Here is a 26,668-nt window from a genome sequence, read left to right on the forward strand (position 1 = left end):
CTGGTCTTCCTCAAAACACCCTTTCTTGGAAGGAAGTCAGAATAGCAGTTTACATAGAGAGAAGCTCCAATGAGGCCAGTGGTTAAGGATGCCAAGAGAAGCCTTCCATAGAGGGTTCTAATGGAGCCAAGCGGCCACCCTGTCCTGTCTAGAAAATGAGCTACTCTGAGAGCATTATAGTAAGGGAGTAGAGTACATTGCTCAGGGAATTCCAAATGGGATGTGTCATAATAAAATAACTTCCCCTTAACCTGACCTCTAATGAATGGAACGAAATGAGAGCTGAAAGCTCACAGCTGCACGTCTTTGACTGGTACGGTCTTTTCTCCATGTAGTATCTTTTCTACTCTAAGGTAGGACTATAGCAACTACCTCATCTTTCACCACTTCCTCTCCACTTCCTAAGAATAAATTGTGATCTTTCCTTCTCATGGTTGTGTGTAAAACAAAGGTTAATATTTAATTTGAAAGACAGGGTTCAGGATACCAGAGCCAGCAATGTCCTCACACCACTTCTGGTTCCTAAGGTGTCAGGGTCAGTTCTATGGTATGAATTCCTGGCAAGGGGCCAACAATGATGCTCCAGGATTTCTCTCTACTATGCCCACAATGTCCTGTCTTATTCCCAGCCTTCACAAGCTCTCACTCTGCTTCTCAGCTTGCGAACCTAGCTTCTTACTGACACATCCATGCACGTATCTGGCGTTATCTGTAAGCTGGCATATGATAAAAGCATGGAATGTCACCACCACTGATGGCTCAAAATAAGAGGATGCTCCTTCAGTCTTTCCTCAGTGCAGAAGCTAGAGTGGTCCTGCTAAGATGTAACCATGTCCACTCATTGACTTATAGGCTTTTGCTTCTGCTTCTCAAAGAACACCCTGTCTCACCCCGCTAAGCCCTGCATAAATGTCCCATTTCTCTTCTTTATAGCAAAATTCTTGAGAGATCTGTCTGTACGTACCGTCTCCAATTCCTCTCCTCCTGTTTTTCTTGAACCAAGTCCATCAGCCTTCCCCTCCCAACACTTTACTAAAATGCTTTTAAAATCATTGCCACAAACTTCTACATTGTAAATCCAACAGTTAAGTCTTAGTCCTCACCTAACTTGACACAGACCATCGTTTCATCCTTGAAATCCTTTCTTCACTTGACTTCCAGGAAACCACAATTGCCCAGTTTTCTTCCTCTCTTTCTGGAAATTCCACTCAGGTTCCTTTGCTGCTGTCTTCTCAACACACCTCAATTTCTAAATACGAGCATGTCCCAGGGCTCAATGCTTGGACCTCTTTTGTTTACCTACACTCATTCATCCAGTATCTTGAGTTTGAATACCACTTATATGCTGATGACTCTCAAATTTCACTGCACACCTCCCCCCTCTGTGTCTTCTTGGATGTCTGATAAGTCTCAATTTAACACATCCAAAACTGAGCTCATGAACTTCTTGCTTCTTCCACAGTCTTAGTTAATGGCAAATCATCCTGCCAATTAGTGAGATCATAAATCTTCAAATCATCCTTGGCCCTTCTCTGTCTCTTCCACCCCTTTGCCAATCTATTGACAAATCCTTCTTCATCTATCTTCAAAAAGTATCCAAAATTTATATACTTCTCACCACTCCACTGCCCCCAACATAGTCTAAGCCACTATCGCCAGCTGCCTGGACCACCGCAATAGCTCCCTGACCGGCTCTGCTTCCAATCTTATTGCCCTCCTTCTCCTGCTGCAGAGTGGTTTTATTGAAGCCAGGTACCATACCACTCCTTTTCTCCAAACCCTGAAATGACTTCTCAAAAAAAAAAAAATAGAATAGAATCAAAGTCATTAGCGTGACTTCTAGGGCCCCTGTGCCCTCTTCCCCATTCCCTGACTTCATCTCCTGCTGTTCTGCCTCTTACTCACTCCCTTGTGCCATGCTGGCCTCACTGTTGATCCTTAAAGGTTCCAGTTCATTCCTGCCATGGAACATTTTCTGGAATGTTCTTCCCCAGATGTCTTATAGCTCAATCTCTCACTTCCTTGAGGCCTTTTCTCAAATTTTTCCTTCTCAGTAAAGCCTTCCATAGCCACTCTGTCTATACTTTCACCTACATACTTCACATCATCTTCTTCTCTTTTATTTATTCTTTTTTATTTATTTTTTTAAATCACCATCTGGCATGGTTTAATTATTTAACTTATCTATTGTCTTTCTCTTCCACTGGAATTCAAGACCGACATGAGGAGGTATTTTTGTCTTTTATGTTCACTGTTTTATCTCCAGTGCTTAAAACAGTACTGCACATACAGGCACAATAAATATGTGCTGAATGAATGAAAGTTAATTCCACTGGTACCAAATATATGTCACATATATATCTACTTCTGATACATTATAAGGTTTAAAACCAGATTAAAAGCTGAGAGCAAAAGGAAAATTCAAATGGCCATGAGAGGTTGTTTCTCAGATGAAAGACCCTTTGAAGGTAGGAATCTTAATTTCAGCAGCCAGAAGAACCTAGTCTAACTCAAGATGTAGCTATTGTTGCCGAGTATGACTCATTACAGGTAAAAGAAACGAAGATAACTGCTACGGTCATTCCTATCCTGACCTTGAAATGTATTGCTGCTATTCTTTTGTACCTGTACCCAAACGGCTTTGAATTTTGCTCAGCAAAACAAAGGGCTACACTTGAAGGTCAGAATCACAGCATTTTAAAATGAAAGAGCCTACCTCAATGTACATAGCACAATAGTGACCATCTTTTTTATTTTCCTGTATGTATGGGGGATTTAAAAAAATTTTTAATTCTTTTCTGTCTCATATATTGTCAAGCTAAGGGCCTCTTCTTTAATCAGATCTCTTACATCAGAACAGTAAAGACTCACCTAGAGATTTTTGGTTTTTTCCTGATGTGAATGTTAAAACTCACAAAAGCATTCTTTATTAGTGGTACAGTAGGTAAAGTAAGTCTGTGATGTGTCACACTTCTGCCTGTCTTTTGCAGAAATTTTTTCAAGTTATAATCATTTCCAGAATATAATGTACTTCTAAAAGATTTTTCAAGCAAACAAAAACTCATAGACACAGACAACAGTTTAGTGGCTACCAGAAGGAAAGGGGGTTTGGGGGGAGGAGGTAGATAAGGGTAAAGGGGGCAAATATATGGTGTCAGAAAATGTGATGTTGGGTGGTGAACACACAATGCAATATATAGAAGATATATTATTGAATTGTGCACTTTAAAACTATATGATTTTATCAACCAATGTCACTCCAATAAATTTAATTTTTAAAGTTTTAAAATAAATAAGTAAATAAAATGCTTTTTTAAAAAAAGATTTTAAATTGTCTCTGGAAATGTTCCAACCAAAATTACAATAGCATGTATGTCTTCTTTGCCACTTAAACTAAGGAAAAGGGGCAAAAGCAAACTGACACAAAAAATAAAATGTGTTTCCAAGGTGTAAAAGCCTATATTAAAGGGAAATACATGGCAATTTGCCCAGCCATTTTGATTTCCACTAAAATTATTAATAAGCAGTGTCTTTACTTAAATTGTCCTAGAAAAAGAGCAGATCAAAGAATTAAATTAAAGAGAGTAATTTTACATTCTGTCCGTAACAGTCTTCCATCAGATAATCAATGATAGCATATCCTTATGGATCCCGTGTGCCTTTTTTTTTATTTCCACAAAGTACCGAGCAGACATGAATAAAGGAATAAGTGAAAGCATTTAATTATTACTATTCACTTCCGAGGTAAAGGATATGCAGCTTAATTAATGGTTTTTTAAGGCACAAAAATAGAAAGTCCTCTATAGAAGAAATAAGTAATTCCAAAGCCCTTTACAGACCCATTGGTAGAGACCAGAAGGTAGGAACCAGCAGGAGTATCCCTGCCTCCATCCCTCTAATTTCCTAGTCAAATGTTCTAATACAGCCACCAGCAAAAAGTGGCATCTGAGCCCTTAGGACCCACACATGATGCCTGGGCTGTTATGACCTTTCCTACAACAGGGAAGTGAGACAAAGGCTAAACCACTTAAGTAACTGAAATGGGGAGTTGACCAAGAGAGAAATTTAGGAGTCTCCTGAGTTCCATTTCTCCTATGGACACAACAAATATATGGCTGTATGTGGAACGATTCCCTCTGAAAGAGATCCAGGCACAAGCTGAGTGACTCCTATGTATCTGGCAAATGAGAAAATATCCACATCTAAATGAGTGGGAAAGGCTGAGACATACTCTTGCCATAAACCTGCTCCCAGCACAGCAATATACAATTGGGAGGGAACCCCCAACTTCCATCTTCTCCCTGAGGAGGAAAGGGTTTGGATTGTACATCTAGAGCCCCAATTTTTAAGACTCCCACTTGAGAGGTGGGGCCCCAAAACATCTAGCTCTGAAAATCAACAGGGCTTGCATCCATGAGAACTCCAAGATTATATAGCAAACAAAGAAGTAGTTCTTAATGGGGTTACAAGTCCTTACCATGGCTAGCCCCTCAGGGCTCAGTGCAGAGGGAACAGGCAAAAACACCATTCTCCCAGTCTTTCTTTAAAAAGATTTATCTGCTTACCTTAAAAGATGCTGCCTGAAGGCCAGGCTTCTAATTTAGCAGGCATTTAGGGGCTGGTGATCCTTTCCAGAGATCAGTGAAGCTATTGGACATCTCCCCGGCCTTCTCCCTTCACCCCACTCCAATAATAAAACCAAGTCACCGGTATCTCCCTGAAAGGAGGTTGTACACAAGTCAGGTGGCCTAGCTTTTGCAGCGGCTACCCAAGGGACAGGCCTCCCAGCTCCTGCCTCTGATATGCGATGGGGTTTATATTCATGAGTCCCACAGGACTGTAATAAACAAAGAAGCAGTTCTTAACAAGCACAGGAACACCCCTTCATGGCTACTCACCAGGCCCAGCACAGAGGGAGTAGACAAAAAGCCCGTCCCCCAGTTTCTCCCTGGAAGGGGTTTAACTACATACTTTTCAGCTGCTCTCTGAGGATCTGGCTTCTAATAAGACTGTATCTAGGTGCTGATCATGAACCTCCTCTTTGGGACATGGACAGTCTTTACATATCATCAACTACTGAGAACCACTAAGAACAAAGATGGTTGCTTGGAAAATCATAACAATATGAGAGACAACAAGGAGCTCAGGCCTGGCTGAGTGTCAAGGTCCATCTCCTACACAAGCCCACTCTGTCAAGACTAGGAACAGTGGCTGTTTTATCTAATGCACAGAAACCAACACAGAGAGTCAAGGAAAACAAAGAAAAGGAGGAATGTGTTTCAAACAAAGGAACAAGATAAATCTCCAGAAACAGATCTTATTGAAATAAAAATAAGTTGCTGATAGAATTCAAAACAGTGGTCATAAACATAGGGGTAAGCTCATTGACATAAGTCTTAGAGGTTATTTTTTGGATTTGACACCAAAAGCAAAGGCAACAAAAGCAAAAACAAACAAATGGGACTACATCAAATTAAAAGACTTCTGCACAGCAAAGTAAACCATCGACAAAATGAAAGACAACCTGTGGAATGGAAGAAAATATTGGCAAACCACATATCTGATAAAGGGTTAATATCCAAAATATTCAAGGAACTCATACAATTCAATAGCAAAAAAATACAATTAAAAAATGGGCAAAAGACCTGAATAGACATTTTCCCAAAGGCATCCAAATGGCCAACAGGCACATGGAAAGGTGCTCAACACCACTAATTATCAGGGAAACACAAATGAAAACCACAATGAGATTATCACTTCATACCTATTAGAATATCTATTATCAAAAACACGAGCAATAACAAATGTTGGTGAGGATAGAGAGAAAAGGGAACCCTCGTCCACTGTTGGTGTTGGTAGGAATGTAAACTGGTACAGGCACTGGGAAAACCAGTATGGAGTTTCCTCGAGAAATTACAAACAGAACTACTATGTGATCAGAATTCTACTTCTGGGCATATATCCAAAGGAAACCACTATCTTGAAGAGGATATTCATATTTTCATGTTCATTGCAGCATTATTCACAATAGCCGAAGTAGGAAAACAACCTGAAGTGTCCATCAATGGGTGAATGAATCAAGAAAATGTGATACACATACAATATGAAATATTATTCAGAAGAAGGAAATGATGTCCTTTATAACAACATGGATGAGCCTGTGTTGGGCATTATACCAAGTGAAATAAGCCAGACAGAAAAAGACAAATATAGCATGGTATCACTTATACGTGAAATCTAAAAAAAAAAAAATTGAACTTGTAGTAACAGACTAGAAAATTGTTTACCAGGGGCTGAGGGGTGGGGGAAATAGGGAGATGTTGGTAAAAGGGTACAAACTTTCAGTTATAAAAATGAATAAAGTCTAAGGACCTAGTGTATAACATGGTGAGTATAGTACAATACTATACTGTATAATTGAAATTTGCAAGAGAGTAGAACTTACATGTTCTCACCAATAAATAAGTAAAGGAACAGAAATACCTGACGTGATCAATATGTTAATTAATCCTTTCATAATGTATACATACATCAAATCCTCACTTTGTATACTTTAAATATATTCCAATTTTGTCAATTATACCTCAATAAACTTGAAAGAAATAAAAGAAAGTCCTCTTTGCAAGGAAGCAGCAAGTGGATGTGAAGGACTGTGAAATCCAAGACAAGTCAGAGTGGTAGCGGCCAGGGGATACTAAAAGAGCAAAAGCATTTCCTTTGTCGCATCTGCATCTCCAGTTCTAATCTCTCCTATATTTCCTAATGTGTCCCCTTAACCTGAACCAGTTACGAACCTCAAGTCTTGGTAGTGCTGAGGATACTCACTTTGAAACAACCAAGCCTCTCTGAAATATTTATGGGGTAGCCATGACAGGACCTGGGAGCGGCCAGCAGTCCCTGCTTATTATGTCAATTCTACTTAAGAAAACAAAGATGCTTCATGCTAGCCAGTCACTATTCAGTTATGACTGGAGTTGAACGCTGACCTTTCACAGAATTATATTTCCTTGCTCTGTGCCAGATCATTAATCCCTCCAATAACATGAAACACAATTCATGCCTCTGCCACACAGTTAGGAATAATCATGGGCTCTTCTTGTCAATCATTATGACACACACAGACAGACCGCTCTCCGCAGTTTCAGAAAACCAATGGAGCTGAAAGGATGCTGCTGAGTGTGTGCTACAAAAGAAGGTTCTTCAGTTAATAGTTCCAGATTATACTTCTGTCACATTTTTGATAGTCCAAATGTTCACACAATTTGGGAGAGCTGGAATTGTCAATGCTTTAACAAAATATCTCAATTTGAGAATGACATTGATTCATGTTCCCCCACTAAGGGAAGCTTTCAAACCCTTTGTCACCCAGAATCACCAAGGCCCTCATGTAACACCATCCCTGAACAATCAGCCTATGTTTGGAGTGGGCGTTTTCTGGGGTTTGCAGGGGTCAAGGACAGAGTTCCGTAAAAAGAACGTTCAGGAAAAGTAATTCCTGGGGATTTTACAGGTCAAGACAAATACATATTATGCTTACAATGAAGAATTGTATAAGACTTACATTTATGAGCCTTCAGTCCTTCAAAGGAAACTGGTCCAATCTCATAATACTCATATTCCCAGGTGTAATCGGAATTAGGTACAGATTGATGAAATGTTCTGTTAGAAATTAACCTCTCGGCAGACATCTCCACCCTGCACAAATGGAGAAAGGCAAGTGCAGAACTTGTTAACTCATCCACGACTGCACAGATGCTCTAGTAAAAAAAAATTCAGCAGGCAATGGCCTCGGAAAGGTCCTAGATCTACCAAGTCAGGGAGAGATCCTCACTGGCTGCCTACACCTCATACCAAGTGTCCACTATTTCCTTTTATTTCTCCACTAGACTGAAATGTATTTGAAACCAGATACTGTATCTTCCTTTGTCGTTGTCCTCTAGAACTTAACCCAGTGCCTGACACATAATCAATATTTAATAACTATTGAATAAAGGAAGAGGAGGGAGAGAGTGCATCAAAATCTGTGAACTTTCAACTTCAGCCTCACCCCTAATACCTGCATGAGTACGTAAAGGGCCTATGGAGAATAAATAAAATCAGTATCAGAATTAGCTCAGTATATATCTATTGATATATGCAACAATAAAGACATGTAACTAATCTAATGAAATGGGGTGAAGAAAAGAAGTGGGCAACAAAAGTTGCATAATGGGAGAAGATCCTCAGTGGAAGTCCAGTTCTCACCCACTGCTTACTCCTAAAATTTGTCCTATTTTCAGGAGGTCTCAAGTGTCTTCTTTATGATGATGTTAGATTAGCAAATTCTGATGAGAGAAGAGGTCGCACTGTGCAGTATGGATGCCTAAGGTGACAAGTCAACAGAGCCAATATTCAATACCGAGGACCTACTATGTGCAATACACTGTATATTGTGGGATAGGAGGAGATGCCTGAGACACAGACCCAGACCTCACAGACCTTCCTTTATAATGAGAAAGGAATATAAAGTGACAAATAACAGTAATATTAGAGAATATCTGAATGATACACCAGAAGATTCGCTGAGCAGTTACCATCATTGGATCCCACAAACCAAAATCTTTCTGCAGTTCTCCTTCTCCTATCCCAACCAAGGGTCAATATACCCACCACTGCCTCTGGGGCTCAGGCAAAATCATCATCATCCCTCTACCCCAAGGCATGAGTCTTGCCTTCCCCTCCTCCTCACTTCCCCATCCCCAGTCCTGGACCCCATAGAAACAGACTCCAATCCTTCATCATCATATTGTTCAAAAGATGGCGTGCTTTGGTCCAGAGATGCATGCCAGTGTCAGAATCAGAGCTTGACTCTGAGTACCCAGGCAGATAAATCATTCCTCCAAAGGTAGAAGAGAAGGTACCAATTCTTATTTGGGAAAGAGGGCTACACAAATTTTAAGAAATGCTGTGTATTAAGTATTCAGCAACCGTTTTAATGCCAGCACAAAAATAGCATAAAACCATTACTACAGTATCATCTTTGGCCTTTTTATTACTTGAACAAGGGGTTATTTCCCTAAACAACAAAATTAATTTCCCCAGGAAATGAAAATTAACAATTCAAATCCAAGGAGCACTATCCTCATATACGAGCATTTTATGAGAGAGAGAGGGGAGTAGCTCTTCAGTTGTTGGATTCAGAGATAAATGGTAAATTAGGATAAACATAATTTTCATTTGAGAATGTTAAGAATGCCACCAGGGTCTTCATCTTTGCTCTACCCACATTTGCTATGTAGCCAGACAAGACATTCATCTCTCGCAGCCACATTTTCCTCATATGCAAAAGTGATCATCCTGGCTGCTAGAAAATGTCAGGAAATGGTCTGGCTATAGTCACCAATAGCCACCATCAACACCAGCCTGGCCCACATCTCAAAACTATTTTTTCTGCTTCTACTCTCAATAACCCACTGAGATCCTTTCTCCATACATCAGCCAATGATCTTTTAAAAGGACAAACTAACCTCGTCATTCTTTAATACTTTTAATGCCTTCCCACTAATACTAAAATCCTTAAAATGTCCTATAAGCTCATGACCTGGGCTGTGCTGTCTCCTCTTATCTTGCTACGTAGTGTATCAAACTACTTGCATTGATTGCATTTATTCTTATACTTCATGCTCTCTGCTACTTGCACACATGCTGTTCCCTCTGGCAGAAGTGTCCTTTCTACCACCCCATCCTAACCCATTCCTCCTCTCCGGCATATTCTATCGTCCGCATCAGGAGATTGGCAAATCTGGCCCACCACCTGTTTTTGTACAGCCTGAAATCAAAGAATGATTTTAACACTTTTTAATGCTTGAAAAATATCAAAAGAATAATTTATGACATTCAAGTATCAGTGTCTATAAATAAAGTTTTATTGGTACACAGCCACCCTCATTTGTTTTTATACTTTCGATTGTTTCTCTAACTTTACAACAGAGCTGAGTATTTGTGAAAGAGATAGCGTGGCCTGAAGATTATTATATTTACTTTCTTGTCTTCTATGGAAAGAGTTTGCCACGCCCTCCTCTAGAGCCATGAAAGAAAGAAAAGATCTGAGCTTCAGTTTTCACATCAGAAAAATGAAGATGATATCGGTACCTGCTACATGGAATTACTTTGATGTTGCATGAACTGTAAGTAGATTAACTGTGATGTTGCATAAAATGAAGTAGCCAGAACCCAGGCTAAGATTGATAAATAATAGTGCTATTATTACTAGCTAAGAAACGCTAGTCTGGAATAGAAAAGCCTAGGTTTGTTCTTCAGACATCACCAACACTCCTGTCAGCCAATTACTATCAAATTTACCATGTAATTAATTGATCTATGTGCTCCAGACAAATGAATAAAATTATAATAAAAGTAACTCAAAGGCATTCATTTAGGTGGTTTAAAAGTTATAATGAGAAACATGTACACTGTATAATTCATGCTGTTCTATCAAGACAAAAATATGGTAATAATACCTCTCCTTTCCCTTTTCTCTCTCTCTAAGGGAAATAAGATGAAATCTGGTTTGATCATATCATTTTTATTACAATTCAGCATTGCAGACAATGTAATAAGCAGAACAGAGAGAACCACGAGGCTTCATTCAATGTCAAAATGGTTAACAGAAAAATAGCAAAAAGTACATAAAACAATGAAGAAAATACAGCTGGGAGAGTGTCTTTCATGGTCTGTCCAAGCAGCTCCCCCCACAGCTGTGCTCTTCTCCACACCTGTGCACCGTGGTGGCCCCCACCTGTGGCTGCCCAAGCCCACCAGACCCGCAGGTTTTCCTGCTATTCCCTCAGGTCAAAAAGAAGCATCAATGCCACTTCAGAGGGTTGGCCAGGAACTAGCAAATAAAATACATCTCTAAAAGAGTCAGATATCAAGGAATATCAACCACTTTCCTACCATAGAGAAAGTGCTTTTTCATTCCTTCTTTTACTCCCTCTTATGTCATTCTTATTCATCACAACAAACCATTTAGGGATAGATAGAGACCAAAAGATAATGAAAGTCACATGGACAAAGGCCCTGAAAGTGAAAAGGCTGTCCTTTAAGAGAGGAAGAAAGCCTTGACAAATACCTGGAGACAAGAGTAAGTGAATCAGAGAGCCAGCGTATCAGAGGTTCTCCAGGGAAGCAGAATGAAATGCTGTACAGTCTCTCCCAGAGCAGCCACCATTTTGATAGCCTCCAGAGAAAAGGGGGGCTTTTGTTTCCACTGCTTTTTCCTGTCAGTTCTTAACTCCCAAAGATAGGTTTGGAGGATAGACTCTCTGGACTCTCCTTTAAAGTAGTCACCTGGCACCCTTGAAAAAGTCCAATAGGCAATACTTTTTCATCCAAGTCTCAAATTAATCGGCTTGGGCCATCAAATGCCCAATGACAAACAATAAGCAGAAGGCTGTAGTAAGGCGGTATTTTATATAACATCCATTATCGAAGACCTAGGTTGCCTTTCTGAGCTTTGCAGTAACATAAGCTGTCACTGTTTCACCTTTTGGCAAATGCCAGCATGTCTGGATAGCAGCCCCCAGAGTCTGATATTCTCATCACAGTGAGGAACATCTAGGTCATAACTGGCAGGGAGGGAGTGGCTGTCTGGCACTGGCTTACTCACAGGTGGGGGTGGCGGGGCAGAGTGCTAAAAAGCAAGCAGCTGCTCTCTTCTGAACACAGCGAACAGGAAACACAGTGCTTGGAGGAACAGCTGCCTTCTGTGCCTCTGCTGCTCCTGAGCATCTCCCCCCACCCACCCCCAGACTTTCTTAATGTTGGATTTCTTCATGATATCAACATCATCAAAAATAACTTCTTCCAGAGGAAACATCCTAACCAAGCTTCCTAAAGCAGTATTAAGAGACTAATTGCTCTTTCTGAGCAGCTGAAAGCACTCTTGCCAACAATGAAAATTTATGACCACACCTCAAAGCCATACCTGAAAAGTTTACCTTTACATTAGTAGTTTAGGCCAGCTTACAGAGGGAGAGGGGGCAAAGATATCTCAAAGCCAAAAAGAAAAAGCATCATCAGCAAGCCCCAGACACCTTTCACAGCTGTCTAAACATCACTCCTTCTCCCATCCACATTCCCAACACTTTCATCCCTTCTTCCTACTAGCCAAGCTTTCCTCCTCTGACCCAGGTTCCCACATCACTCCTGGGCACTCTCTTTCCTTCTTAAAAACAGGTCAGGCATTCTCTTCACCTCCAGAGTTCGGGAGATGGCCTGGGACATAGAACGTTCTGCAGAGTGAATAAAGACTCTTCATCGACATCTTCGGGGGGTTATGATGGGTATACACACTAAAGGGACTGTTTCCTTGGAACTGGACAACTTTTATTTTCATGTTAAGGGGTAAAAATCAGCAGATAAATTTTCCACGTGACTGCCAACTTGGGCACAGGACTAGCACATTAAGGAAAGAACCAAAAAATGCCTATAAACCCTTAAAAATGAGTATGTGCACACACACACACACACACACACACACACACACAAATAGCACAGCCTAAAAGGCACTCCAGAAGCTGCCAGTCTATACCACAGATGCAAAGACTCTCAGTGACCAGCTTGTACAGAGGAACATCTAATGATTGACTCAGATTTGAGATCAAAATTCCCAATTGCAGTGATTCCTTTCTCCACAATCTGCAAACTCTGAAAGTGAGCATGCCACCCAGCATACCAACCTCCGCTCAGGCTTGGGGCATAAAGGTCTCATTACATGTTCTTATGTCTTTCTTCCTCCTCTTCCTAGGAACAACTATACCTAGCACAACACAGAAAAGTCACTCTCATGACCCATCACCCAATCTCTCTCCAGCAAAGACATCTGAGAAACCAAAGGTGAAGTCCCGCCAGGACACACTCTGGTGGCTGAAAAGCCCGAGGTTGGAACTTCAGAATCACAGCTTTAGAAGATTAATTCCCTCATTGCACAGAGATATGACCAGGCACCCAAATCAGAACTGACGGTGCACCCAGCTTACCCGCATCTAGGTGGGTAGGACAACACAGAGCTCAAATGAGAAACTGCGAGGTAATGAGTTTGGGTTTGCGGTTTGACCACAGCCAAGTGGATATTCCAAAAACATTTCTTTAGGGCAACACATCCCAGCAAAAAACCATGAACCAAAGAAACAAAGAACTCTAAAATCAGAGCTTCTGCAGTCTCCTCCCAAGGCAGTGCTTAAAAAATGTTGACATAATCTTCTTCTCTAGCTTACTTCTCCTTTTTATAGGTTCCATGTGAATCACCACCTTCTACTTGCACTTGTCACTTTAATTCTCAGGTTTGCAGATTCCCCTTCTGTGAATCCATTTGAAGTCAGCAACTCCTTTCACGGGGTGTGGAGTTTTATTTCCTCCAATTAAAGAGGTGATGCTTCCGGGACCCCAGCATCTTCTCCTGCTCCTGGCTTCTCTCTTTTGACCTGAGTATGCATCTTACTTTTGAAGTTTGACACCCTGGCCACACACACACTAGGTTCCTCCTCCCTTCTGAAATGGTCATGTTTTCCAAATATCTCTACACTACCAAGTGTCATGCTATTCTCTGATATTTCCTAGAAAGTACTCAGTAATCCAGCAAGTCTCAAAAACGTGGTGACTGACAGCTGGCTGAGCACTTCTGGGTATAGTTTCCTGTCTGTTCTCACTTCACTGCACAACAGCAATTTGCTTCTAGGTGCAAAACATGCAACAAGACGTGTTTCTAAGCCTGAAGATTTTCTGTCTTAAAATCAGAATCAACATCAATAGAAAGACAACTTTCAAAACCAGAAAAGGGATTTAATACTTTGCAGAGCTAGATGTTCATCCGACACCTGAAATGGAGAGATAATTAATTAAGGAGTGGGCATCCTTCTTCATTTTGAGCTGGTGCCACAAAGACAATAAGGGGTTTAGACTCTCAAATCCACTTTCTCCACTTATGCCCTAGGCACCTACACAGTAGTAAATAGGCTAGAAATTTTTAAAGTTAGCATTTCCTGGCTCTGCCATACACTCTGGTTCAAGGCAGCAAATGCTTCCTGCATGAACTACTAGGTGCTGGGACACGATGACTGTCTTTGAGCCCTTTGGAAATGTTTCCAGACAGTAATAGATCTTTGCAATACACCATAGTACAGACTATGATAGGACTGCACAGACCAATCCTCTATAGTCTTCTCTGTCTTCCTGCCCTCCTTCTGTAAGTACATTCAGGGCAGGGCCTCCCCTGCTTGCTCACTGCTGTATCTCCAGCAACCCTCACAAGGCCTGGCTCATAGCAGACATGCAATAAATACGTGTGGAGTCAATTTCTCATGATGTGGAAAAGCCACAGAATTATCTTCTATCATTCGTTATCCACCCTGAACCTAAGAGCAGAGCTCTTCCATTCTAACAGAGACTTCGGTTGGACATTGAGAAGAACGCCATGCCCACACAGGGCAAAAACACCCAGAAAGAAGCTGTAAAGCCTCTGTCTGGAAAGGATTTCCTGAGAAGAGACAGGACATGGCTCTGAGATATGTGTGGGGATGGCAGGTATACTGCCCCCAGTGACCGCACCTCGTCCCTAGCTCTGCAGATTTAAGAAACTGGGTTTTCACAGTCCTCCATGAGTGAGAAAGCCTTTGTGAACTGAGTCACACTGACCAAGCCTGGGAGAATGATTTACAACCAGAGCATCAATTTATTAAATTACAATAAGGAATAAAATGGCCAAGCATACCAGAGCACATATTTTACAAGTCTGGAAAACAAAATTTAAGATCAGAAGAATAGCTAGTGAATGTGGAATTAAGACAAAGTAATTACACAATGAAACAGGACCTTTGTCCTCTACCCTACTACATGTGTCAGGATGCTACAATGTTTGTCTTGTATCCCAACACAAATGTTCCATCATAGCCACAAATCGAAGTCATTCCCATGGTGGGGTTGGGATCCCCACCACATAAGTGTCATAGGGTTAACATTTGCCTTCTTCTGGACCTTGCTTTTCTTGGTCTGGACTTCAAATAACTCTAGGCATGTTGAAGACACCAGTGGAATCCCAAGCAGAGCACTCTATTATAGTTAAGTTTTCTGTGTTCCCAATACAGTCTGTTTATTTTTGTTCCATTCCTGAGCCTTCAGTAAAAGTATATTTAAAAGTACTAGGGTCAAGTCAAGAACCAACTATCAAAAAGCAGTGCTTCATAAGGAGAGACCACTTCACACCCATTAGGATGCTATTATTTAAAAAAAAAAAAAGACACAGAAAATAATAAGTGTTAGCAAAAATGTAGACAAATTAGAACCCTTGCGTGTTGCTGGAGGGAATGTAAAATGGTGCGGCTGCTATGAAAGACAGTATAGCGGTTCCTCAAAAATTTAAACATGGAATATCTTAGGATCCAGCAATTCCACCTCTGGGTATATGCCCCAAAGAATTGAAAGCAAGACTCCAACAATATTTGCACAAAAGTATCTACAGCAGCAATATTCTAAAAGGTGGAAAACAATAGCCAAAAGATGGAAACAATCCAAAGGCACATTGGCAAATGAATGGATAAACAAAATGTAGTATGTACGTGCAATGGAATACTATGCAGTCTTTAAAAGGAAGGAAATTCTAACATATGCTACAACATGGATGAACCTGCAAAACATTATGCTAATAAGTGAAATGAGTCAGACATGCAAGGACAAATATTACAAGAATCCACTTATACGAGGTACCTAGACTATTTGAATTCATAGAAACAGAAAGTAAAATGGTGGTCACCAAGGGCCGGGGGAGAGGGGTAATGGGAGTCATTGTTTAATGCATACAGAGTTTCAGTGCGGTATGTTAAAAGGTTCTGGAGATGGATAGCGGAGATGGTTGCATGACGACGTGAATGGATTTAATGCCACTGAGTTGTACACTTAAAAATGGTAAACTTTATGTTATGTATATTTTCCAAAATAAAAATTTTTTTTCTAACATTGTTTTCAATGAGAAAATTATAAAAATCAGTGCTCTCCAACCAATGTGCTTGGGGGAAAGGGTAATCAAGAGGTCCCCTAAGCAAAAGACCACCCAGGGGACAAAAGATGGTGCTGAGACACCCAGGTACCCCTCCTCGTCGTGTGGGTCCTTCCTCCACAGCCATCCTTCAAGAATCCAGCTTTGCTCTTTTCAAGAGCTCTTCTGGCGATTCCTTTCCATGTAAACAGAATACTCTGTCTAGGCTGTGAGGAATCACCGTTCTCCAAATCAGGAGAGCCCCAAACAGCTGGGAGAATATCTGTGCTGCGCCAGCCATGGTCTTCTCATCCTGACTAGTCCCAGCAATACACTGACTGCTTCCCGAACTCTCCTTTCGAAAAGCTTCACCTTCTGTTGTCCCTGTCACTAGCCCACTTCATTTCAGCAGAAGTCCATTGCAAGTTATCATTGCAAGAACATCCAGGGACTTCTCAAAGATTACATTTAGTTAGTTGCTTCCTGATGACAGAGAGGAAGCATCATAATCTCATAAAACTGGCTCCAGCCTCTGAGGAATGTCTTCTGGAGATCAGCTAGAATTCACAGACCTAGAACATAAATAGAGTTGCTGGCATTTTCATTTTGCCAAATAAGGAATTTAAAAAAAAAAAAAAAACGATCATTAATAATTACCATTTTGCAGACAAAAATTCATTTAAAATACCCTCCAAGTTGGGGAAATATAATCTCACAATAATGGCAGCCTTCTGCAAAAAAGGAGCGCCGGCAGTCTGACGTCAATATTTTCACAACAAGCAGGTGCTTCCATATGGGTCTGCATTACAGTGCCTCTGTCCACTGCATTTACACAAGAGCTACCTGAAATGGCTTACACATTCACCCACTCTGAAAGCAAAGGAAAATAACTGAAAGGGACGCAGTGAAATTCCCTTCCAGATCTTTGATTCTATAACTTAAAAAAATACCAGGTTGCTTTCCACTTGCATCACAAACTCAATGGTATGTGTCTATTTGTAAAAATTATGTTCGTGTGCAGATATGTATATGTCGGTGTGTGCGTTTATACATAGTGCAATATGGATACTGTGTCTCCCAAAATTCATATCGTGAAGTACTAATCCCCAGTACCTTAGAATATGACTATATTTGGAGACAGAGTCTTCAAAGAGGTGATAAAGTTAAAATGGGGCCTTTAGGGTGGGACCTAATCCATCATGACTGGTGTCCTTATTAGAAGAAATGATAAGGTTACAGAGAGAGACATCGGGGTACTTCTGCACAACAGGACAATCATGTGAAGAGACAGCCAGAGGACAGCCATCTGCAAGCCAAGGAGAGAGACCTGGAACAGATCCTTCCCGTGGCCCTCAGAGAAAATCAACTCTGCTGACACCTTGATCTTGGACTTCCAGTCTTCAGAATAATGAGAAAATAATTTTTTGTTGCTTAAGCCACTCAATCTTTGGTATTTCATTATGGAAGTACTGCAAAACTAATATAGTTGCTGAGATTAATTTTTAAAAAATGATGTTCTCTTTGATTAATGATATAAATTGTCTTAGAAAGTCCATTAAAAACAATTTACTTTATACCAATCGTTATTACTGTAACTAAACAACAATTATATTTTTGTAACAAAAACCAGTTTCAAAATGCCATTAATCTATCCCAGTATATGCCACCTTCAACAAATACATTTATTACATTCTCATCAACATGTCCTTCAAGGAGAAAGAGCACTAATTTTGAACATGCTAAAATTAGTATGCGTCTATTCAGCCCAACAAAAATATTCTAAACACTATGAGCTTGACTATGAAAGATTTAGTAGAGGTTGAAAAATCAAGGCCTATAACCTCGAAGAATTCAGGCTCATATTTAGAACCATCCTGTCTTTCCCCCCCTTGAAATTCATCCTCTCAAATACATACACGCACAAGTTAAGGAGCCGCACAAAAACCTGACCACACAAACGGACAACAGGTACAAAGGCTCATTGAGAAAAGGGGGGCTCGTTATGGCACAGGAAGCTGGGAGGGACCCTCAAAGATGGTCCCCTGAGTCCTTATGCACTCTAGTAGCACCTGCCAGCCTGGACTGCCATTGCCCGCCTCTCCAGGGTCCCACCTCTCTGAAGGTAGGGCTCAGTTCCCACTTCCTCCCACAGAGACCTGTCCAATTACTGGGCCCACAGGACTGTCTCCTTCCCTCAAATTCCATCGCATGGATGACTTGAATCTCTCACTGTAATAAGAAGCGAGTATAAATCAGACTCCCTGAGGATCAGACTTGGCCTCTCACTTAAACTTCCCACGAATTTACATAGCTGCTTTATAAAACATCAAGGCCAGGTGAATTAGCATTTTAATGGTACGAGGGAAACCACCACCCTTTCCATTTTAATTAGTGGAATTTTTTGAAGCACGTGGGACAGTAAGACTCAGGAGAGTGAGATCTGAGGTCTCTTGGATCGCTCAGATTTGAGGATGATTTGGCAAACAAGCCTACTTTGTAGTTTTGCTCATGGTATCTGTCTCCAAGCAGCACACACTGTTCTTTATAGCCCTGAGTGAAATCATTCTTTTGACAACCAAAAAGAAAAAAAAAAGAAAGAAAGAAAGAAAAGGAGAGAAACTGGGTATTTCCATCTCTGTTCCACAGAAAAAGGAATTTAAACCAATGCAGTGGTTTATTTAAGAGGTAGAAACAGAGCAGCAAGAAAGAGACATTTTCTAATGATCATTTTATCCTCCTGGGTGTGGGATTCTTCACCTAGGAGGTGTGCCTTTCCAGTTTCTCCACCTACCTCACCCACTGCCACCTTAGTACAAGCCCCGATTACAAGAAAACCAGAGCAAATGCAGTCAGGCTCCAGGCACCCTGGAGCCCCCTCAACTTGCACAGAAGGGTCCAGCCAGAAGAGAGCCAAAGAGGGCCTGGTAAAGTAAGGGGCAGAAAGCAGATTCCCCCATCTGCTTGCCTGAGTCACAGAATGCCAAATAAACCTCAGAGCCTCAGGTATACCTGGTACTCTTGGAGCATCAATTTTAAGAGAAGACTTGGAGAGTTACTTTTGTATTAAACAAGTACAGATAATGTTACAGAGCGAACTGCAAATATCAAATGAATGTTCAAGATAAACACACACTTGCTTCTGGAAGCTTTGGCCACTGCTTTCGACTCCCAGAAATATGGGTTAACTCTCTTCTCCTGTTGAGGTAATTTAGTGGAAACTTTAAAAAAAAAAACTTTGGTAGGAATATATGTAGGCTTACATGATATAGTTTCCAGATCTTTATCTTAAATGTTTCTTTTTATTCCTTTTTTACACAAGACAGAATTATACTTTCTGGGAAAATCTATACAAAGATGTACAGAAAGACAGGTGATGTTTACAACCACGTATCCTCCCTCATCTCCTAATTTTTCTTCCCTCATCAACCAGGCAACTTCAGAGCTAACCTGTCAGAAACTGCTCCCTCGGCCTGCTCCGCTTTTGCTTTTGATTGTTGCTTTTTCTGTTACCAAGGACATGCACGAGAAAAACAAATGCACCTTTGAGGAGAATAATTATTTGAAGCTGGTAAGTTATTTTTACTTTTAGCATTATGAAACTTAGCAATGTTCTCTAGTCAGGCAAATATTGCATAAATCTTAGTAACACAAACACAAGCAACAATTAAACTCAGACTTTAACATTCCTAATTTTAGCATCATAGATTCTCAGTTTCTGCTTTTTTACTTCACATCTCAGCAGCATCATAATGAAGAATCACGTTCGCAAAAAAGGAAAAGCAAAAATGCATACTTCCCTCTTTCCAACAGGATTAAGCACTTCTCGTACTCCAGTCATGAAAAAAAAATCACTTTGCACCCCGAAATAAACCAGAAATAACATGATCATCCTGTCTTAAAGCTGGTCTCCAAAATAATAAAACCTTGAACATGTCCCATAAGCTTGATTCCCTACGAAAAAATAATTTTTTCCCTGATTGTTTGCTATGGGAATGTCTGAAGATATGTCGTGACTTTGGGGAAATATGATAATCATGTAAAAAAGTTTTCAACCATGAACAACAGGTTAATGTACACTTGAGAACCCTGGTAATTTTATGGGTTATTTTCTTTCCAGCGTTTATTGTGTTTTCATATGATGAGCCAGTTTTCTGAAGCCTGACTCTCTGCACTCCCAGCAAGTAAATATTTCCTTCCCTTTTCTCAATACTCCTACCTCTAATTCTTCCATTGTCTGAAGTTTACGTAATATCAAGCAAACAGACTGCTACTCTTTACTATTTCAACCAAATCATATATAAGCCATATGCTGAACTGGCAGAACTTGTGGGACCTGATCAAACAATTTTAATTTTCTCTTCCGCTGCCTCTTAAAAGGCATTCAGCAGATTCATCCTCTCTGCCTCAGATAAACATGTGAGCGGTCCCAGACTTTTCTGCTCAGACAACCACTTCTAAGTCTCAGAAGAATGAACACGTGCAGTCTTGAAACAAAAGAAACTCCAGCCTGGTTATAACACTAAATCTCCTGCCCTAAGTTGTCTAGGTCCTTCTGTATGCTGGTCTCCTACAGGGACTGGGGGGCAATTGACCTCTTTTCTCTTTCTCCAGCTTATGTTCAATTGTTGAACAGTTTCTCCCTCCTCCAAGATCAAAGCAAGAAGACAGGACTGTCTTAATTATCTTTAAAAACTCTGTATGGGTGCTTCACTGATATTCCTTTTCCTTCAACTGACTGTTCACTCCTGCATTAATTAGCCTCTGGATTTCTGGAAACTCTAGCTGCTGCTGTGCTCTCACTATTGGGCTAAATTTAGAGTGGCCTGGGTCAGCCCTGTTGCCCACACGGCCCCATCTAGTCCTCAGGACATCCTCAGCCATCTTTCACCCTGACAAACTCTGGGAAAGTGGGTGATCCTGTAGTCCCAATGCAGGAAATACATGTATAGCTCAACTAGTAGTCCCACAAAAGGCCCCCCAAACTAGGTTTGGGACAAAGGAAATGAAAATAGAAATCTCTTTAACAAAGTCTCCACTCTCAATCTTTACATTCTTAAAGTGACCAGTGTTTCGTGAGTTATGGAAAAGTCCTCAAACATCTACATTGAATTTTCTTCTTCATGGTCAGTCTGGCACTTTTCTATGGAATTTCACATAAGAATGTTTGTCTCAGTCAAAACTTTGATTTAATACCCTGTTTTATACACACACATAAGTGTTTAGGATACACTTTTAATTTCCAGTTATTTTTTAAAGTTCATTTTACTCTTAAATATCTAATAAAATTAAGGAATTTGAACACTGAAAGGGGGCATTCAGACACACAAAATTCAACACCCCTCTCACCCAGCATAGAATCTCCTCATTCCTGACAGAAGACCACCCAGCTTTGGTGTGATCTTCCTATGAGACCAAGCCTACTTCCCTTCTTCAGATATCTGAGGACTGACATCATAGCTGGCCAAGGCTCCTTTTTACCAAGTTAAATGCTTCCCGTTCCTTATTCAGACCCTTGTCATCCAGGTCGCCTTCCTCAGGATATCTTGAAGTTGGTCTCTGTCTTCCACAAAGGGGCAACCCAAAATGAGACACTGAGTGGACGTGGGCTCCTTTGACCCAAATGCCAAAGTAGTGAAGGGCTCAAGTTGTATTCGTAGCACTACTGCTTATTGGTTATGTAATCTTAGGAAAATTACTTAATCCCTCTGTGCCTCAGCCTTTTCATCTGAGAAATGGGAATGGTGATAATTACATTCACTACTCATGGGGTTATTACAGGGACTGAGATCAAATTGTGAAACAAGCATAACCGTGCCTGGCACATAATAAGCTCCATACAAATATCTATTTAAAAATGCCTGTCCTAATCAATATAACCCAAGTTTGCTATGGAACAGCAACTTCACACTGTGGTTCCATGAAAACTTGGTGTGCCATTGAAACTCCCATGTTTTTTTCTCTCACATAAAGTGCTAATCAGAGGGGCCACTCCATCCTTTACTTTTTAAATTTACTCTTTGAACCTAAATGCAGATCTAGACCTTCAACCCCACTATGAGCTCAACATTCTAATATTAGTATCTCTTATCCATATAAAAATGGATCTCATAGAGTATCCTCCCAGGTTTGTAGTTGCTACCTCTCTGAAGAGCTTTGGTTTATGTCTACTTTTCAATCCCATCTTATCCTTGGGAACAGTATAAGACTTTGTCAAATGTCTCTGCAAAGGTAGGACAAGCTTTAGATTATCCATGATGGAGAAGGGTGTCAGGGACTGAATCGTTTGTAGGTCCCTAACTTTGGGAACCGCCATTTGTGAAATGTAAATAACAACAGCTATCTAGCTGTGAGGACCAATGGGGACTATACATTAGAAAAAACTAGCCAAGATGCTGTCAAACCAAGACATTAAAACGTCATCAATAAAGGATTTGGAGATGAATTCTGATAGCAAAATACCTCAACATCTGGGGGCCTAGGAAAACGGGGAGGAGGAGGCTATATTTTCCAGAAGGTGCTGATGAAATAATCTGCAAGGAAAAAGTGATCCCTACTCTGAGCAGAGTGGGGTTAGCCTGAAAGAACAAATGAAGGCAGCCAGGGATAGGTATGTATGCCCAAGCAGAAGCAGCAGGATAAACAATGCAAAACAACACACACACACACACACACACACGCACACTCGGTTCACAAAACGATACTTAGCCTGGCACAGACAATGAACTCAGATGTCTTCTCTTCCCTTCTACTGATTCTATGTTTTAAAAGTGCTGATGTAATTCACTACACTGATATCATCACCTTACCGAATGATAACACACATTAGAAAAATAATAGATTTGGCATGCCCCAATCTACAGACCAGCAGTTTGCTAGAAAAGAGAAATAAGTTAGTTTGGCATAAATTGTCTTCAGAAATTCCTTCTAAGGTGATCTCTAGCTATCTTTAATAATTTATTTTGGAATGCTGCCAGGATTTAATGTTTCCCTCTTTTGAAAAGTCTCCTGGCTCTACTCTCATCTCTCAAGCCTGCTCAAAGGTTACTGCGAACACTTTCATGCTCTAGATGTCTATTATTTGGGCCTTGAACAACTCAGACCAGTTCTAGTCTTCAAGACCCTTTTAAAGAGGTTTGGCTGGCCTTCCCGTTTTGAAAAGAAAGAAGTAGACTTGGGAGCGATGCTGTCTTCTGTCACCTGTTAGTATCACCTCATCTTCTGTAAACCTTGAATTATCTTGCTGACCAGAACAAAACTCCCCTGTTGTGGGCACTCCAGCTCATGGTGGCCTCTTGCCTTCTGGACCTTACCCTTGCAGGCCCAGACCACCTTCCTGCTTTCCCGGTGATGTGCCCTGTGTGATGCACCTAAGGGACACTAGACTCACTGTTCTGGTTTCCAGACCCCTGCTCGCCACTGTTAACTGGGGGATTCAGCTGGAAATTTTATTTAATATCTCGACCTAATTTTCTTCACGTATAAATTGGAAATACTGCTGCTTGCCTTTGCGATTTTCTAAAGAATTTATTTATGGGTGTTCCTTTCTATTCCCTGGAATAGCACAGAAACTTCCCCCAAGCTCCCTTTGCTTTCAGAAGACCACGGAGTGTTATATTGTCGTCAGATTAAATCCAGGGTAACAACAGATTCCTCCAGTCATCTAAACTGCTGCGGAAACCACAAAACCTCAAAACAAGTCTCTAATGAGGCGATTCTTTGTCTTCCTTAACTAATTACAAGGAAAGAACTTTTCAATCCCATCTTATCCTTGGGAACAGTATAAGACTTTGTCAAATGTCTCTGCAAAGGTAGGACAAGCTTTAGATTATCCATGATGGAGAAGGGTGTCAGGGACTGAATCGTTTGTAGGTCCCTAACTTTGGGAACCGCCATTTGTGAAATGTAAATAACAACAGCTATCTAGCTGTGAGGACCAATGGGGACTATACATTAGAAAAAACTAGCCAAGATGCTGTCAAACCAAGACATTAAAACGTCATCAATAAAGGATTTGGAGATGAATTCTGATAGCAAAATACCTCAACATCTGGGGGCCTAGGAAAACGGGGAGGAGGAGGCTATATTTTCCAGAAGGTTGCTGATGAATAATCTGCAAGGAAAAAGTGATCCCTACTCTGAGCAGAGTGGGGTTAGCCTGAAAGAACAAATGAAGGCAGCCAGGGATAGGTATGTATGCCCAAGCAGAAGCAGCAGGATAAACAATGCAAAACAACACACACACACACACACACACACACACGCACACTCGGTTCACAAAACGATACTTAGCCTGGCACAGACAATGAACTCAGATGTCTTCTCTTCCCTTCTACTGATTCTATGTTTTAAAAGTGCTGATGTAATTCACTACACTGATATCATCACCTTACCGAATGATAACACACATTAGAAAAATAATAGATTTGGCATGCCCCAATCTACAGACCAGCAGTTTGCTAGAAAAGAGAAATAAGTTAGTTTGGCATAAATTGTCTTCAGAAATTCCTTCTAAGGTGATCTCTAGCTATCTTTAATAATTTATTTTGGAATGCTGCCAGGATTTAATGTTTCCCTCTTTTGAAAAGTCTCCTGGCTCTACTCTCATCTCTCAAGCCTGCTCAAAGGTTACTGCGAACACTTTCATGCTCTAGATGTCTATTATTTGGGCCTTGAACAACTCAGACCAGTTCTAGTCTTCAAGACCCTTTTAAAGAGGTTTGGCTGGCCTTCCCGTTTTGAAAAGAAAGAAGTAGACTTGGGAGCGATGCTGTCTTCTGTCACCTGTTAGTATCACCTCATCTTCTGTAAACCTTGAATTATCTTGCTGACCAGAACAAAACTCCCCTGTTGTGGGCACTCCAGCTCATGGTGGCCTCTTGCCTTCTGGACCTTACCCTTGCAGGCCCAGACCACCTTCCTGCTTTCCCGGTGATGTGCCCTGTGTGATGCACCTAAGGGACACTAGACTCACTGTTCTGGTTTCCAGACCCCTGCTCGCCACTATTAACTGGGGGATTCAGCTGGAAATTTTATTTAATATCTCGACCTAATTTTCTTCACGTATAAATTGGAAATACTGCTGCTTGCCTTTGCGATTTTCTAAAGAATTTATTTATGGGTGTTCCTTTCTATTCCCTGGAATAGCACAGAAACTTCCCCCAAGCTCCCTTTGCTTTCAGAAGACCACGGAGTGTTATATTGTCGTCAGATTAAATCCAGGGTAACAACAGATTCCTCCATTCATCTAAACTGCTGCGGAAACCACAAAACCTCAAAACAAGTCTCTAATGAGGCGATTCTTTGTCTTCCTTAACTAATTACAAGGAAAGAATGCAAAAGGGAGAAAAACAAACCCAATATTTCTCTCTAATCAGTAAAACGAACGGGACGCAGGCTCCCCAGTACAAACAAAATGAATGCACTGTCAAGCAGGGTTCATTCTGAGAACCCTGCCCACTGCAGGGACACGCACCCCGGGTCAGAGAACAGAGCGTTCATTTCGCCTTGACCCGCAGGGACCCCGCACTGAAAGGGTTTCTCAGTTGCAGAACACAAAGGGGCAAGCGGGCAGGGCATGGAAAGTTTTCTTACCTTCAGGTGTGACTCGACCCTCCTCAGCAGAGAGGAGGAAACCCACCCAAGCCCCTAGCGCCCCTGTCTCCAGTCTTTTGCAACGCTCGCCGACGGGAAACACATTGCCTGGCTCAGAAGAAAGGTTTTAAACTTGGCTGCTCTCCACGGGGACCCCACTCTTCCCCTGGGCACCCTCAAACCCCAGTTCTCTTCATCCCACTCCCATCCTCCCCACCCCCCCCCAAAAAAAATCCCAAACTAAAACCACCCCAAACCTGATCGAGCCCGACTGCCTTCGGCGAGACCTCACGCACCCTGCGCCCTAGCTTTGCGCGTCCCTGGGCGCCCCCTCCCGCTCGCGGTTACCGGCTGGTCCGCCCCGGCCCACGGGCGCCGCTGCTCTGAGCACCGTCCGGCGCTGCCTCCTCTGGTAGCCCAGGTCTGGGCTAGTCGTTCCCGGCGCTGCGGTGCTCGGGGCGGGAATGCGCGCTCCCGACCGGGGGCGGTGCGGGGTGCAGGGGCCGCCTCCCCGGCTCGAGGACGCCAAGACCAAGAGGAAACGAGCTTTGCAGGACTGTCTTCTGATAACGCTGCCCTCCACTCACAGTGTGGGTAAGACCCTGCCAGGAGGAAAGAGAACAGGAATATGAGAATATTCTTTATACTCCACCTTCCCCAAGCTCTGCAGTGGGTCCCTCGAGCCAAGTTTGAATTACACAGGAGTGGGACAGCATGAGTGAGATTCATGAAAAAAAATTAGCATTGAGTTCAAGTTCAGTCCGGCTGGAGCCTCCATCACTATTTAAATTACTACCTCAATTTTAGTACCTCCTCCTGCTGCCTGGTACATACAGATGCCAACAGTCAGTCAAATGTCTCCCCAAACAGGGCCCCCAAAGAATAGGACTGGGCTGGGAGTAGTTTCAAGTTACCAGATGTGGCTCATTCCTCACACCCAGTAAATATTTATCGAGTCCATATTCTATACCGGACACTGATCTGGGCACTAGGTGTATGGCCTCCTGGAGCTTATATTCTAGTGAAGAGACAGGCAATAAATATAGGTAAAATATATAGTATGTAAAA

General features: G+C 41.5%; 1 protein-coding gene across 1 annotated transcript in view; it reads right to left on the bottom strand.

Moving 5' to 3' along the window:
• MRAP2 (melanocortin 2 receptor accessory protein 2) overlaps window positions 1-26,115 on the bottom strand; it is a 40,461-nt gene extending 14,346 nt beyond the window's left edge. The window contains exons 1-2 of the mRNA XM_006926343.3: window positions 25,949-26,115; window positions 7,562-7,695 (exon numbers count right to left, since the gene is read on the bottom strand). Coding sequence (XP_006926405.1) covers window positions 7,562-7,688 — 127 coding nt within the window. The 5' untranslated portion in view covers window positions 7,689-7,695; window positions 25,949-26,115. The remainder of the gene's footprint in view (window positions 1-7,561; window positions 7,696-25,948) is intronic.
• Window positions 26,116-26,668: the final 553 nt, after the last annotated feature.

This window comes from Pteropus alecto, unplaced genomic scaffold (assembly GCF_000325575.1).
Source record: "Pteropus alecto unplaced genomic scaffold, ASM32557v1 scaffold7, whole genome shotgun sequence".
In the NCBI taxonomy this organism is placed as follows: Eukaryota; Metazoa; Chordata; class Mammalia; order Chiroptera; family Pteropodidae; genus Pteropus; species Pteropus alecto.